Source organism: Nyctibius grandis, chromosome 10 (assembly GCF_013368605.1).
Source record: "Nyctibius grandis isolate bNycGra1 chromosome 10, bNycGra1.pri, whole genome shotgun sequence".
Taxonomy (NCBI): domain Eukaryota; kingdom Metazoa; phylum Chordata; class Aves; order Nyctibiiformes; family Nyctibiidae; genus Nyctibius; species Nyctibius grandis.
In genome coordinates this window covers 7,220,531-7,237,887 of record NC_090667.1, presented here as the reverse complement: position 1 = coordinate 7,237,887, position 17,357 = coordinate 7,220,531, and the positions used below count along the sequence as shown (strand labels likewise).

The 17,357-nt window shown below is 43.1% G+C and overlaps 1 protein-coding gene across 4 annotated transcripts in view; it reads right to left on the bottom strand.

The window, feature by feature from the left end:
* GRIA1 (glutamate ionotropic receptor AMPA type subunit 1) overlaps positions 1 to 17,357 on the bottom strand; it is a 123,710-nt gene that overhangs the window by 13,315 nt on the left and 93,038 nt on the right. For all 4 annotated transcript variants that reach the window (XM_068409635.1, XM_068409636.1, XM_068409637.1 and 1 more), the window contains 2 exons: positions 3,492 to 3,690; positions 2,687 to 2,934 (listed from right to left, as the gene is read on the bottom strand). In XM_068409635.1, coding sequence (XP_068265736.1) covers positions 2,687 to 2,934; positions 3,492 to 3,690 — 447 coding nt within the window. The remainder of the gene's footprint in view (positions 1 to 2,686; positions 2,935 to 3,491; positions 3,691 to 17,357) is intronic.

Here is a 17,357-nt window from a genome sequence, read left to right as displayed (position 1 = left end):
CCAGACTCATATGGGATTTCTTGGGGTTTCTTTCCTCTGTTTTGGATAGTTTGGCTTTTTTCCCTCTTTTTGATCACTCATCCAACAGTGGAGAAGAGCTCCTGCCAGGTAAATGGATGGGTTTTGCAGCTGCATGACTATCTCATGTCAGACAGGATCACACCTTGAACAAGCTGGTGTTGAAAGATGTAATTTCTGCCCTGCCATCATTGCCCTTCTCAGCCATGCCTAAAGGCAACTCAATTTTAATATCTGGAGGCCAAAATATAATCAAAGCCAGGTTCACCTAGGAGGAAGAAGAAAGCTCTTTTAGCAGCCCAAGAGACCTAACTGATCGCCTGGGAGGGATGTTTGCACCTGCTACAACACGTAGAATTATTTCTGCATTTTCAACCTTGTTTTCATTCAACAGTGGCAATATACTTGCATATTGTTCCCATGTAGAAGCAAGAAAAGCAACGGTGAACTCTCATTTAGCATCTCTCTAGGATCCTTTCCTAATCAGCTATGCTAAATGCAGGAAAACCGATCTAGCTACAAAAGGGACAGGTTGCAGCAAAAATTAAAATGCAGCCCAGCTTCTAAAACACACCTGATCTAAGATAGGCCTGGCTCACAAGTCCCTCCAAACCTGGCTCAGAACTTTTACCCTGTGGATGGGAGTGAAGATGAAGCCTCAATAAGAAACAGGCTGAGGGTGCTATACAGATGCCTCATGAAAGTCACCTTGCTCAGGGCAACCTCTTACGTGCAGGACCCCAAGGGGAAAACAGACACTACGTGACGACTGTAGGGCACCACTGAGAATAAAACAATTAAAACAACAGGAACAAAACAAACGTAATGGGACAAAAACTGACAGCAACTGTTCCAAAGAAACACCATCGGATGGAAAATCAAGCATTTCTCCTTTGCCATTAGGCCCATAAGAACTTTGTTGTACATGCAGCCGGGATGAAGAAGAGGAAACAAAAAGAAATGTTAGGAATTTTTGGAATCATGCCTAGCAGAGGGATGTTTGGAGCTGCAAAATTAAAATGATTGATGCAATTTTCTTTGTTGTTGTTTGTTTTTCTTAGAAGTATGATAAATGGCTCCTTCACATGCCAACAGTTACATGACAGGTAGGATGTTCCTGTTTGTTTGTTTTCATAGTATCAAAATTAGGATACAAGATTGATCTTTAAATAAATAAACAAATAGAATCAGCCCTGTATCCTAATTTCCATATTTGCAAGACAGAAAACAAACACTGGAGAGAGTGCAACAGAAAACATCTCAAAGCTGTGAGAACATATCCACCTTCATTTGGAGGGCCCCAAGTCATTTCAGAGCCTGAACCACACTGGATGCAATGATTGCCTCCTGGACCACCTGCACTGCATTGATGAGGTTCTCTAAAGATACCTCCAGCAATCGCTGATATGGGAAGTGCTGAATCCAATTTGAGCTGACTTAACAAATGTTGTAATCAAAATCCTTGGGCCTCATCCACTACCAGTTGATACATCTTTGATTCTTTGGACTGGCTTTGGCTTGGGAGCTGTGTGAGCAGACAAATGCGCCAGCAAATGCTCAGCTGGTTTCTAGTAATGCAGAGACCATGGATTACATGTCTCTGCATTAGGTTATGTTAGCAAGGAAGTATAAGGTCACACACAGGATTTTGGTCAAAATACTTTGATCAAAATATGTTTCATAAATAACTAAATGAGTTGGACCATTGATCAGATTACTTAAAGATATAGCTTCTGAGGACTTCCTAGTCCCACTAAAACCTTACAACTCATACTCCTCATGATTGTAACATGAGGAACTTGCATGGCTGCTGCCAAAAGGAACCTCACCTCTGGCGTGACTCAGATGATCATCCCAATTTGCAGATTGTGGTAATGCTGCTCTGAGCAGGTCAGTTTGCATGATGCCCTGTGCAGGGGCCAGCTCATGTCCAGGAGTATGGCTGTGTGCAGGGCCCAAGCTCTGCTACTATCTCAGATCTGGGTCTGTACTTTTTAAGGGTTCTTCTTTTTATAGGAAGGTCTCTGAAGACATTTCGCATGACAGTAGGCAAAGGCATGTGACAGCTGCAGGTCTGGGCTCAGAAATGCAGGATTTGTGCCCCTTTGGACTTGCCATAAATTTGGTGCTCGCCAGGATCTGAATTGACTCAGTGAACGAAAATTCACACCTTTTGCAGGGCTTTTGCAAAACTGTGTTCCCACCCCTTCCAAATAGCATTTAATTTTAGGAAACACCAAAATACTTTCCCCATGAGAACTCCCTCTGCAAGCATGGATCCAAGCCAGGGTAATACCATACTCTGCAAAGCTGTGCAGTTCACATGGCACAGGATGAGCAACCCTTCCGGATAATGCTCTGTGAAACCAATGGTTACACCACAGCAGCCCCCCTGCCATCAGCACACGCATTCATAGCAAGTGGATCAGGCAGGATCTAGTTTCCAAATGCAGGGCTTGAATAATTAGATGCTCCCATTGCTGCTCAATGGGAGCTGGGCATTTTACTTCCCTGCACATCACGCTGAGCTTTCCTGTCCCTTTCCCTCCACCTTCCCCTCCTCCATGCCCCAAGCTTTTGTGATTAACATGGCAATGGAGATTGAACTGAGTGCATACATTGATTTGCTGGCTGGCTTGGCAAAAGAAAGCAAATCCAAGCTGCTTACCTCAGTGCAGACCCCTTTGGCGTTGCAATGCCATAGCCTTTGGAGTCCAAGTTACCTCCCACCTTCATGGTGTCACAGGGCTTCCGCTGCTCGATGTACTCGTTCATCGTGGACTCCAAGAGGTAGGCGTACTTCCCTTTTGACTTCCTCACCCGGATCATCCCCTCTTCCGTTGTCCTCACAAAAACAGAGGGTTCGGCTGACTTCATGTATGTCCACATCTTCTCAAACACTGCTATTTTGGATCGCTGCATAGGATAGCAGAAACCCAACAGAAGCATTAAGAGAGGTTTGGGTGCCAGCTGAGGTTTCCAGCTTAGACTGAACACATACCCACATATGGGATAGACCAAGCAAGGCAAAAGGGGTAATGAGATGTTAATGAACCTCCTGCCATTTCTGCACCAGGGCCCAGATCAACTCTGTCGCCCTGACACAGTAAGGGTAGGGTATTTGTGTATGGCAAGTGATTTTACTGATCAAATCAAGGGCAAACCAAGCTGGAAACCAGGAGATGGTTTCTTCTGGAGCTGCTCAGAGTAACTCCTTAGTAACGTGCGGAAGCACACGGATATCCCATATTTGTGTTTACAACTGCAGAATATCGTGTGTAGCGGAGACACCGCCAGCCTTCTGAGTAGCACAGGGAAAACTGGATTTTTGCTGTTCTAAGGACAAGCTCAGCAGGGCCTAACACAGTAAGGGGAAGCAAGAATAAAAAACAGACCTGAGCTGAGGATAAGAAAGGATGGGCCTGTCAAACAAGAGGCTAATCAAAACATTTGCATTAAAGTTTCCTTTTTACCCTGAAAAATTCTTTAGTGGAGCCAGCTTCCAGGGTCCCATAGGCGATTTCTGTCTGCTTGGCCAAGTCCTCTGCACTCTCGATGGGCGAAACCATCCTTTCCACAGTGAGGAAGGCAGCCAGGTTAGCTGTGTAGGAGGATATGATGATCAAGGTGAAGAACCACCAGACGCCACCGACTATGCGGCCAGAGAGAGACCTGGACACAGAAGGGAGAGTCAGCCAGGAGGGGTGAGAAGGTCCAAAAGGTGCAGCTCACTCTTGCAGGCTCATCATTTACCCGGGCATTTACCCAAAGTCACATTCTCCAGACACTTCCAGGGAAGCCAAAGGTCTGTCTCAGTTCTCAATCTACTTTTCAAGGTGCCAATGTAATTAGAGGGGGGAATAAAAGATTCACAGTGAAAAAAAAACCAGCAATAAATAGATTGAATTTGCTTTGATTTTCAATTCCTTTCAGAGTATATATTAATATTAATAAGAGGACATAGAGACAACTACTAGGAAGGTTTAGCTGGGCAGGGCAATGCCCATCCTAACAGCAGCTCTAGCAAGGTCTGTGTTGTGGCATGTACCCGCAGTGGGAAGGAGCACCAGCACGAAGCCAGACCAGATATAAAGACCTGCTGGGACCACTAGGTCAGCCTCTCCATCACATGAAGTTTAAAAACCAGAACTCTGTGTTTTTCTATAAGACATATTGTAGCTCAGAGAGGAGCTATGGCCTTAATGAATAATTTGCCTACTGACATTCTCTGTTTTGTATTCAGCAGATGGTTAGACAAGATGTTCATAATAATGCCTTAAGATCTAGGTATCTTGCACTCGCTGCAATCAAATAGGCAATTATCTGTAACCACTGGACAGCTATAGAGCCAAATAAGTCAAGCATGCATTAATTTATATTAAAATCTTTTCAAATAATTTTTAAGAGTGGAAGATAATTTGAGAGTGATGTCAGTATTCATGCATTCTCTCTAAATTATTTATATGCTCCTTTTCTAGATGCAGAGCACTGTCCCAGATAGAAGGTAACTTACAATGCTATGTTATAAAGCCAGACAGTCTGACTAGGGAGGACTTGCCCATGAGGAACACCATTTATTTCTCCATGGAGGACCATGTCTCAGCATTGCCTTTCTACTGACCTGAGTCATTCTGTAGAAATATGGTTTATCAGGTGGTAACAGAGATATCCCAGTCCAGCTAAGGGCACTGGACCAGCTCATGACTGTGTGTGCCATGCCATGTCCGGGTCTGTGGGAAGCCTTGGGTCCAGCTGCTATGGTTTACTGTGGTTTAATACAACTTGACAAACCAACCTGCATGCTCCATTGCTCCACTGAGGGGAAAAACATACCCTGCTAATCACCGAAATTAGAGCTGGAAAGAGACTAAACCCACATAGGCCACCAGCTGCACAACTTATCTAGGTTATGCCCTTCCAGTTTGTCCAGTCTGGTTTTAAATGCTGCTGATGTGAGGGGAGCTGCTCCCGCAGACATCACGTCATCTCCCCATTTAGATCAACCCACCCTGAAATCTCTTTAGTCAAAACTCTTTGAGATCACTTCCCAGCAGAAAGCAGGCACAGCGGCTGAGCTCCCACACATGCAGCACAGAGCGGAAAGCATGCATTTTAATATGGGGAAATAAGACCCATCCCACCAAACACGCTGTCAGCCCCACACTCCTGGAGAATGATCACAGCAGCTTTCACCCGCGGCAGAAAAAAACTGCAAGAAACACGACTGCAAGGGATTACAGTGACAGAAAGGACAACTGGTATATTTTACAGATGTGACTGAAAGGACTTCTACGGTTAGAGGTGGGTTGGGCTTTCCTCTCCACAGGGGCCTCATTTCAGAGCAGTCTCTGCCCTTCCCTCTGGTTTCTGCTTCCATGGGCTTTTCTGAAACTGAGCAGCAAATAAACCCAAGCTCACCATAAACCCAAGCTCAGTGAATGACTTTGAAGGATCCACCTTTCAAAGTCTTTCAGAAAAGTCTACAGGACCTATCTCCAAGGTGATACTACCGACAGTACACAAATTCTTTTCTTAATCATCCACATCTTAAAAAGCAAGAAAGGTATGACAAAGAAGACTTTTTCAGGTGTGGTTTTCAACCATAAACTATATGCTGGTTACCCAACCCAGCGGTGTCTCACAAAAACCTCCTTTGTTGGCAACTGCAGCAACATGGCTGAGCAGACTGACAGTCTCTCATCCCAGATTACTTTCCTTTTATGCCTCCCCATCACTGCCAGCCAGAGAGGGATCAGAAGTTTGTTGCGGGAGTGCTGGATGCTTTGGGAAAGGCAGGCAGATGGGCACTGTTCTTCTACCCTATCTTTAACTCTCCAAGAAAGACATACTCACCAAACAACCTCTGGAGATGAATAGGGACCTCCAGGGATGATTCATCCCATCTATCTCAGTTTGGAGGAGGCCCCTCTGCAGACCTCCTTCTCTATTGAATTTTGAAGGAACAGGGATGACTAGGTTGGACTAAACAGCTAATTTTTAAGTAGCTAAAGTTAGATGAGATTAATGTTACCACTGTGCTTCCCACCTGCAGAGAATACTCAGCCTGCAGAATTGTCAGCGCAAATGACTTTACCTTTCGTTTCATATTTGGAGAGGGACTGGGGAGGGAGGCAGCTATGGATTCAGCTCACATGTCTGCAGATTGATGGGAAGAGGAAAAAAATACCTATCTTTAATTAGTCTGCATGATGTGTGCTCAGGGAAGGAAGAGGTCAGAGAAGGCACAGAGGCATTAAACAAAAGTAACTGGATCATGTCAAATACAACAATCTCTGCTGATGAAGGCCACTTTGAGCTGGCAAAATCCATTTGCATGGCAAATAATCACATTCATCTCCAGCTGCAAATTATACAGCCTTTCCTTCCTGACAAAGCTGGGATATTTCAATCCCTTCAGCGGCAGTCAGCCTGATTCCTGCCTCTAGACCCTCGGCATCCTGGTGATCTTCATTACTGACTTATCCCACAAGGGCTGCCTGCTCCACACCTGGCATTGACAGCGTGAAAAAATAACTACAGGGTATTGAAACTGGGAGGTAACAAGGAGGGCTAGGGAAAGAGGGACAGGGGGCTGTAGCTTCTTTCCCATGGGAGTCAGATAGGACAGCATGCACGTCTATCATGCACCAGTCTCATCTGGGCTGTCTCTGCTGCTGGTGCTGGTCATTTCTCCTCATCACGTGAGATGCTGTGAGGAGGTCAGTGCTCACTCTCATAGACAGTGGAGGAAAGAAGAGTAGATAGACAGCTCGCTATGACTGCCAGCATGGCTAGGGCTTCACATGTGTGATGTTTTGTTGCAGACATTGCTACCGGGCAATGTTTGCCCTCATTTCTAGATTGACTTGGAGCTAGAAGATGTGAATCTAAACTGCTGTAAACACACAGCAGAGAAAACACTCAGCATACGGGCTCTACAGGGCACTGTCCTTTCACTCCATGGTTGTGCAGCATCTAACCTAAATGAGCACTGGCCAGTGATGACGGCTCTTGGAGGCTAGTGCAATAACAAAAAAAAAAAATATAGTAACAGTCATGATGAAACATCACACAAGCAGATGTGATCTCATGTGACATCCCTACACCTCAATAGCAGCGAACATATGTCAAGCAGGACAAGTTGGATTTCTCTGGGTAACCATATTGTCTATTTAGATTTTGAGCCAATGCCTGTTATTGCCTACCAGAAGCAAGTGGTTGGAAAGACAATATCCATTATGATCTTGTTCTGTTACTTCTGCAGACCAAGCAGGAGAGCAGCAGTGCTACCATCAGAGGACACATTTGCAAAAGTGCCTTTGTAATTTAGGAGATAATGTCCTGTTTCTAGAAGTGACGTCAATACTGGGGAGCAAAAAGTCTGGTCGAAAGCCAGTGGGACTAGTTATGTTTATGCTCTAGTAAAAAGAGTCACGGAGGAGTAGATGTATCTTGTACTTTTAAGTCACTTTGAGGTTTTAAAAATCTCACTCCACAGTAGATAACAGAAAATGACCTTCCACTTGACTAACAAATGTTCTGCAGCCTGAGCACTAGGAAAGTTCATTTCTCTTCACTAATGGTCAGTATGGGGTTTAAATCCTCTTGCATTGAGAATTTACATGTCCCCATACCCATTCAAGCATAACATGAAGGCAATCAGCTCTCTGCTGTGTGGAAACGAGTTAGTGACTCAGTCCTCTGCAGAGCTAAGGTGAGATGGAACACACTGGTTAGTACTTTAAAGATATGCTAAGGTTTGGATGTTCAGATTTGTCTATTCGACCTCTGGATTTATCCACATTCATTATCATAGTAATACCTGCGAATAGCAGGACCTGAAAAAAATCAGAAAAAAATAAGCAAGGATAACAGTGAAAGAGGCTTTAATGAACAGCTAATTCTGGGATGAAATAGCTAGATAGACCAGACTGTACATTTTTCAACCTATATTATTGCTTCTGCACCTACACTCTTCTTTCTTACAAAATTGAAATTAAGATCTCTTTGTTTCATCTTCTAGCTCTGCCTGTGCTGGCTAAAATCACCCGCCCCATCCTCTCCCTGGCTTGTGGTCCTGCCTGCCCCCCACAGAACAGTAGCAAGAATGGGGTGCTCCTTTCCAACATTATCCTTCCAGGAATACGTAGTAAATACTCTGCCCTCATTACCCATAGTGCACAATCTACTTAAAATTAGAGCTGGCTGGGAAGCAGAATTTCAGCACCATGGAAAATTCTGAAATTGTAAATGAAACCTTAATATTCTCAATCAGAATGAAAAGATAACAGTCACAAATATCCTCTAAAAGTAATGTTCTGAAAATGGTTGGTTTGGGTCCATCCAAGCTTTGCATTTTTCTATTACTTAATGTTTCATTTCTCAAAAGCTAAAAGGTATAATTTTAACAGGGTAAATAATTTTGTTTCTGCTTTCTTATTACAAAATAATTTTCTTTTATTTTTTATAATACATTTTATAATACATTAAACCCTTACCACATGTATAATTTAAAAGATAATTCTGGAATGTGGTATTTTATATCTATCAAATAGAAAAACTGCAGATGACCAAGCTGAAATTAATAATTTTTATTTTCTCACTTAGATGACTTTTTTTTAACCTTTCCTTGCAAAAGCAATTGCATTTTGCCAATAGAAAACAGAAAAGAATTGTAAGTTCCCTTTGCTCCCATGGAGTGATTTTTTTTAATGTTCTAACATTAGCATTGATGGATTCTTCACAAAAAAAGAAAATAATGCAGCTATAATCTTTTATTTCTTAAAACAAAACACAATCCTTGATCAAACAATTTGCTCTTTGATCTTATCCCTTACGGAAGGCAGGAAAAGCTGACAGGAGTTTGCCTCTGCTTTGCCATCTTATTAGAAGAGCATCATGCACTTTTGTGAAAAATATTAACAAGATCATTAGAAAATATACAAAGTAAACCTCACTGGAAAACTGTCCAAGCAGCATCTTGGTTCTCTTCCACTTCTCCCTTCCCCCTCCCCGAATCCATTTCTTGTGGAGAATTACACCTAAACTGACAGTGTTTTAATTAGAAGTGCAAATCTGGGATTCTAAAGCCATAGTTGCTTTGGGAGGATTTCCCAGATTTGCTGTTAAATTCATTTCTAATAAAGGCTCACTTAGTCAACTCACATATTTGTCACTGAATGAATTTATGCAAAACTGTTGAAAGAAAAGCTCTTATATGCTTGTTCTACTGATTGTGGGTCAAATTTACTTTTGGTCTTCTACCCACACAGATCCTCTGATCTCCGACACTACTCTGCTAATTTGATACTGACTCTATAGATAATTTCATGGGTCTATCTGAAGGCTGACTTGGTAGTGGATTAGTTGCAAACATTTTGCTCCAGTTTTGCTCCTATTTTAAACAAATTTTCAACATTAAACTCTGTCAATGCAAATGAGCCTTCCTTTTTCTCTGTGTCACAGACCATCTGGCACAATTGGTCTCATCATTTTATCTCCGACTCTGACATGAACCCTGAATTTCCTTGAAAAGCCTGTCAATAGTCATAGATAGAGGAACGAACTTATTAGTGTGGAGATGCAGAGCTGGGAACAGGTCTTGGGTGCATCCATCATGCACATGCTGCAAAGCTCTTATCCTCTTACGCTCTGCTACGTCATGGATAGTTTTGAATGAGCTACCAACTGTTTGTCATGAAATTGGAGTGATTATAATGCATGTTTTTCTGTCCGTGCTGTACTATTAATTTTCTTGCCATTATTAGTTTGCATTTACTTATTATTGAATCCTACCTCCTGGTACAAGAGCCTGGAGTCCCGACTGCAGTGCTGGGCTTTAACATGGAGTGTCAAGAGAGCCCTTGCAAACACAGAAGTAGGAATATTTTCTATTGACATTCTCATTTACCTCTCCCAGTGGTACAAATTCCTCCTTCAGCTCCCCTCACAACTTCTCTGCAGAGGTAACAGCTACTTATTTTTATTCCCTGTGGGTAACATTAACCAGTGAGACGGTAAGAAAGCTGAGGGTGCACAGGTACTGGGAGTCCCATGCTGTCTCTCTCCTGCTTTTCTTTTTCTGACTTTTGTTTCAAAAAAAAAGAAGGAAAAAATTTGAGAGCTTCTTAACTTTTGTATATGGGCTGGAGATCTGCTCTTTCTCATGCTTTCAGGCAAACCACACCAGCTCATCTGACCTCCAAAGCCTACACGCCTGAAGGAGGCAATGTGGATTGCAGAATTCCAGCAGAAGTCCTTTTATGAAGGGGCCTTGGGGTCACTTGCTGTGTAAATATTGCAACAACTGAACATATTGTCTGCAAATATGCAGAATCTCCCAGATTCAACCGGAGGATGTATATCTCTGAGGCTTTAATTATAAGTCACAGTTTATTTACTGTTTCTGCCTAAGCTAATGGCCTCGGACAGCAGTATATGGTCCCTCTCCTACCATTTCATCTCTTCTTTTGCAGAATATGTCGGCACTTTTTTCTTCAATTTCCCTTTAATGGGAAAAACCTCTTTCTAAAAATGATTTTTCCTGCTTAGTCAGAAATGCATCATGCCACTTGTGGTTCTCCAGTCACTGGAGCTTGGATTGCTGCAGTGCTAAGTATAAGCATGACTACATGGAGCAGCTACGTGCTGTTTTCAAGTCATTCACTTAGCATTTTGACAGGCAAGAAGCACCTAATGGCCTAAGCAGAGGACTAGCATCCAGGAGCTTTTTTTTTTCGTTCCTTGGGAAGCCCTGCCACTTTATGGGATCCAAGGTAGCTTACTTCATCTCCTGAATTCAGTTCCCAGATGTGGGAGAAGAGGGTGAACCACATTTGTGAACTTCACCTGGGTGGGTAGCCTGAAGCATTGGTCACCAGGTGGAATTTACCTCTGAGCTGCTGCTTTGCCTACTTCTCCTTCCTGAGACACTCAATCCCAGCAGGCAGAGGCAGCATCAAATGGGCCCAGCTATGCAGGGGGTAATTTATGGACTCAATAGCAGTCTGCAGGCTGTGCCCTCCTGTGGTCCTCAATGGACACAAAATGCAGCCTGCTGACATGTAACCAACACGACTCACCTGCTCAGCTAACAACGTATGGTGTCAGAAGCACTAGATGACAAGCAAGCAGGGACTGACATGGGCAACGAGCCTCCCCAAACTTCAGCAGAACCCATGTACCACCCATGGTATAAAAACACTCCTACAGAGCAGAACTGCAGAACTGAGGTATGTCCTTCACTTGAGGGAGCCGCTGTCCTTGAGCAGTCAGAACTGGCTGCTGAGATGAGATGCTTATCCCTAAAAGTGCAGGATAACACACCCAACTCTTCCAGAGGGCTGCTAAAAAAACATTGTAAGAAAAGGGCTAGGACAGGGGGATGAGGTGGAACCCTAAGAAAGATTAAGAGTGTGGTTGAAAGGCAGAACAGATAGATCCAAAGAAATACACTGTGATTGTCTTAAATATAGGCACAGTGTGCCTCCCTGGGTTGCAACCAGGGTAGTTTAAGTGTTTAGAGGTTTGCTAAGAAACACGTGGTCACTTTGGGCTGCTTGGCAGCTCTGGTGAAAGGCGAAGTTATCCCTCTTCTGCAGTTTTGCCAGCTTTTTCTACAAGGAAAAAAATAGTCTCTCATCATGCCTTTGAGCAAAAACTTCACTGTAAAAAAGGCTCTTCACATGTTTTTCTCACTTTGGTGATATTTGTTTGCTTTGCTGAGGAAAACTCACAAGGTGACAAGCATAAAATTTTGTCAGAAGCACTTGCTGGAGTGCCCCAGGAGATTCATTACTCAGGAACTTCCTCAACCTCAGGTGGCCCCAAATTTAACAGCACTCATCCTTCTTTTTAAACAACGGCCTATTGTGCTAATGTCCTTTGCTGTGTTGCTAGATTTCATATGCTCTCCCTCAGTCTCTTCTTCAAAGTCTGCTTGATGAAAAAGCTGGATTTTTCCCCAAAGATTTAATATATTTTGGATTATATGCTACCACTTCTTAATTTTTCAAAGATCCTCTTTAGCCACATACATGTGCTCACAATTTAGAGCTCCATTTCTGAGACTTCTGGGCAATGTTACAACAACCTAGTTCAGACCTCTTCTGGGATGCCTTGCCTTGGTTCTTTTTGCTCTGTTTTTTGACTGTCTTTTGTCAGATTTCTCAATCTGATGAGAGAAAGACATTTTCTGGGAGGAGAGTATTTTCTGCATGGGAAGATTTTCACTCTGAGTAATATTCCCAAATATCCCCTTCCTCTTCTTTCTCATTTCTAATTTAAAATGTGATCCTTCACCAAGACTGTGCAAGTTACATTTTCTCTATTTTCACTTCTGAGCCTTCCTTTTTTCTACAAGGGCATACTGTATCCCTTGTAGAAGGGGTGAGGAATGAGTCTGGTCTCTCTTCCCAGACAGTGACTTTTAGAAGAGCTTTATGTGCACAGGAGTGCCTGCCTTTTAACATTAAAACTCCCAAACTGTGAAGCGAAAACATGTTCAGTGTTTCTGCTGCCCCTATTTCACCTACTAAGATCCATATCCTGGGCTGCGTCAAAAGAAGCATGACCCCCTCTTCCTTTCTACTCCTCTGTTCACACTTTGCCTCCTATTACTTTTCATCAAACTGTGTTGTGAGAATTCATTAGTGTATATAACGTGCTTTGAAGTTGTCCAAATAACAGTGATGTAACACTTTTGCACTTCTATAGGCTCTTTTATCTGAAGATCAAAGTAGTAAGTTATGATTACCATGATTGGATTATTGCTGCTTAGCCTTTGGAACTAAGGGTAAGCAGCAACTCTTCTGAGTAGGCATTAATCAGAACTACTGGATGATTTTATTAAATAGATTGAATGCCATAAAGTATGCTGCTGCGTAAAGAAAGGGACGCGTACATGAGCTGTATGCCCTTTCCTACCATTTGATGATACGAATCAGGTGTCCTCTAGCTGTCACTTGGCTCCTTTGATCAAAGTGGAAGGAAGATGAAGACACCATCATGGAGGACTTCAGAGGTGACTCCATGCTCTGCCTCCTTCAGCTTCAGACTCTGCCCAAGCACAGCAAGGCTTTTGCCCCTATTTCTTAGCATGATCCACATTTTGCTTTTCTCAATTACTCAGCTTCATCAAGCCTTTCACAATGAACAACCTAGCACCTCTTTCATATTTCAATAAATTTGTCTTTGCCTGCTCACCGTTTTGGAGTGTTAGAATGGACATTACTCACTCATATGTATGCATTCCTGAACTTCTTGTGAGAAAGGGATATGGTGCTTCCCCAGTTACCATGACAAGTAGTTGGGATGAAATCTGGGACAAAAGCAGAACAGGTACAATAAATCCCAAACTCTGGTGGAATAAGAGGGGTACTCTGAGCCCCCCAGTGGAAGGTCATAAGGTTTTGGCCAGCTCTGGGGATTAAACCAGCAAGGAGCAGCTGTGGATGCTCTGTCTGTTGTGAGCCAGAACAATCTGAATTGAAGAGTTCAATGCTCATTCGACTGTGTATCCAGACAGTGTGCACATGATATCTTAGTGCTGATAAAAGTGATGTACAGCATATGGAAGAGTTATTTAAGCAGAGCTTCCCTGTGAAAACATGCCTAGGGCTTCCCATCTTAGCTACAATATTTTTCTGGAGTGCCAACATTAAAGCAGTGTGTGACAGGCAGCCTTACAGAGGACACCACTTCAGGGAGATGGAGGTCATTCAGCTCCTCACAACCCTTATTCTTCGACAAAAACACTTGGCAACCGACCTAGCTATTAGGAAGGCACAACCATGCACAGTCCTGACTGCAGCTCGGGGGATGTCAGACCCCAGCTGAGCTGACTGCTCGGGGATAACAGGTTATCAAGAGGGAAGAAAATGAAAAGACAAAGTGTGTTTCTCTTACTGATTGAAAATCAGCGAGTCAGAGTACAGCGTAATAGGGAGTCCCTGGAGCCTCAGAGGGTCTCCTGCCAGAATCATGGAGAAGGCCACAAATCTCAGAGGCACCCCTGTAAATCTTGGTGCCACTCACGATCCCGAGCCAGTGCACAGCACTACAAACACGAGCAGCTCATGCCATTTCCACGGCAGAGTTGCGCTAATAAAACTTCCCAATAGGTTAAAAAAACTAGGCAATGCACTTTTCCCCCCACTATTTTAAACTTTGTTTGCAATCAAAAATATGAGAAACATTTATTTAGTTCTGAAAAAAAAGAGATTGCAAATATATTTTTAGCTTAATAGATCTGCTTTTGGATCAAGTGCTTGACTTCTTATTTTAAATACAGCTGGTGGAACGATTAGTAAATCTGTCACTCAGTGAGGCAGGGGGACTTTCAGCAAATTTCTTGCTGTCCCCCAGCAACCTCAATGGTAAAGGCCTGAAGTCAGAGCTGCGGAAGAGTGACTAGATATGCCTGATGGGGAAACCATCCCAAGGAAGTGCCTTACAGATCAGTGGAGGAAACATTCATTACCTCTGCAGCATTTAGAAATTTTCAGATGGCAGAGCGTGGAAATCCAAAAAAGACTCAGTTTTCCTTTACAGATGAAATTGCATTTTCCCAACAACATTCTCTCAGTTAGTTATTTCCATCTTCTGAGTCCTCTGTGTCCTTCAGCATTTTTCCAAATGAAAAAGAGGATAGCAAGGATGACTATTTTAAAAGAATTTCCATTTTCCCCTGGCTGCCACATTTTGGTTGCCATGGAAGTGCGCAAGCTCCAAAGGGGACTGTTCAGTTAGATATTGTGCAATTTGTCAAGCTGCTCCTCTGGTGAGTCACTTTCCCTGGTTAAGTGCATTTTAGAAATAAGTGTGGTCATCAGTTCCTGGTGATTTGCAAGTACTGCTGTTACCCTGTGACCTGAATTTCCTCTCCCTGGACATAATTAACTTTGCCAGGTAGACATAATTGCAAAATCATTTGGTACAGTTTTAAAAGGAAAGAAGACTTTTCCAGAAATTGAAATCCTGATTTTTTTTTACTTTTATTCTCTAAGATCAACCTCAGCTCACCAGTTCAAGCAAACTACCAAAACCAAATGGTCCTGAGCTTTGTCCCCACGGACAAGCCTCCAGGCCTCCTGGATTCACCCCACATTGGAGCAGCAGTAGCAGGGATGCTGAACCTACCTTGCTCCCAGCCTGGTTTGGCTGCCTTGTCCCCTCTCCCCTTTCCTCTCCAAGGAAACAACGCACTGCTAATTCCTTCCTTGCAAAAATATGCCCTTTGCCTCGAGACTGCGCAGTGAATCCTACTGGTGCTCAGCAACCTGGTCTGTAGGAACAAGCATACTGTCTCCCATGTCCCCAGAGAGGCTTTAGCAAGCCCTTCCAGAGAGCTCCGCTCCATCACCCCCAGACCTTCCTCTGCAAACAGTGCGAGGGAGAAACAAAAACACAAATCTTGTGGGACTCCTGCCTTCAGAGAGCTTGCACAGCTCTCCAGTGACTGTCCAGGACAAGTTAAAGGTTATCATGGGTACTGCAATGACGGCACCAGAACTGTACAGCAGGCCAAAAAGACAGGCAGATGCTTGGAATGTCAAAGATGCCTACTGAAATAAAGAAGAGTCACCAAATAAACACCAAGGCTCAGCCCTCATTTCAGGAAGGAATTAAAATGCTTCTAATTGCTAAATGCAGCTGGTTCTAATTTCCCTAATTCTAAATTTTTAGCAAAAGAAATAAGTACCCTGCAAATGTAAGTTAACAAAAGACAGAACAGAAATAATTCCCTTGAAACAACTCAAATCGAACCACTCGCTAAGAAAAAGAAAATTTTTGTCCTAACCAATTTCTGATTTAGATCATGACTGAAACCGGATAAAATCTTTCAGTACTAGGAACATCCTGATGAAATTTAAAAGTGCTGCTATTTTTCAAACTCTCTAGAGGCTAGTTTAGGAAGAAAAACCTCAACAACTCGTGGAGCAATTTTGCTTTTATTTCCACCAGCTCTATGGCTGAAATCTCCTGTGATTTTTTCAATTGATCTACGAAGAAATGTAAATAAACAGGAAAAATAGCAGAAGAAAATGTTCAGCATTAATTACAGGTACATAATAAATACCTTACGTACTCTCCCACAGACAAACTGCTGTGATTGAGTGCAGCAGAAAGCCTGCAAAGGAGTGCTGTGAAATACAAGCCCAGCTACACGCTGTATAGATCAGCCAGAGTGCAGCGTTTCCGTGTCACTAAAAACAAATAATGATGTCCACAAGATGCCTATAAATAATAGATTGTATCTATTGACTGGATAGCAGCCAGCATTTATCTCTCTCCTTCCCACCTCAGAGTGTGTTCATTGATCACCTCTGTGAGCAAACCTCCCTAAGCAGCACGTTCCCCCCCAGCCAGGGGGTCACTGTTCGGCTACACTGGCTCCAGGTCTGGACTCTGCAGGCAAGTTAAGACCTATTTAACTCTTTATCCCAAGGCAGATGAAGGCTGGATTGCATCTTGCACCATGTTTCCTCGCACGCAGTGAACACCCGCAGTCTTTAGGCTACACTGGTACGGCCCAGCCATTTCCCAGCAGTGGTCCCCTATGGCACCTTGCACAGACCAGCACAGAACCTCTCCCTGCTCATGCAACCCTGCTGATGCTCTCAAACTGTCCCCTCTCAAGTCTGGCTCTCTCCCAGACACAGGCTGTGATGAAAGCTTCATCCATCACTTCACTTCCACCGCAGGCTGACCAGGGCACCTCCAGCTCTGTTCTCCATCATGCAGATTATAATGAGCAATTTCAAGCTGTGTTGTCCAGGTATCATGACATGATACCTTATCATGTCATGACATGACTATACATTTCCCTTCTACTTATCATATGTTTTGATCTGAATCCAAAATATACGTGTTTTGTTTCCACAGCACAGTATAAAGAGAGCCCCCATGAAGCTGGGTTTATTTCTGAAGATGTCTGTTTAATTTTCCTCTAGCAGGGCACACAGAATGGCTGCATTCACTGGGTGACACTGTGTGATATTTATCCTCCTGTCAAACTCCAGGGGGACAAGACTCCTATAGTCACTCAGCTGAGAGAAACTGTGTATATGCTATTTCATGGTATCTTCACAGGAAGAAAAAATGCCTTTCTGGAAGACATATTTTAGCCAAATGTATTTAATTTTTGTCAAACATAAGTTTTGTGAGTCACAGGAAGAGTAACAGGATTAAATTGAATAGCCTCCAATATACAGGAAGTCTCTTTTGGGCTCAAACCATATGAGGCAACACATTTTGAGATATCAAAAAATAGAAGATTAAGCTAGGAAGCTGGTAATAAAGATATTTCTTTTGCTCCCTGCTTTTTTATCCTTTTCATA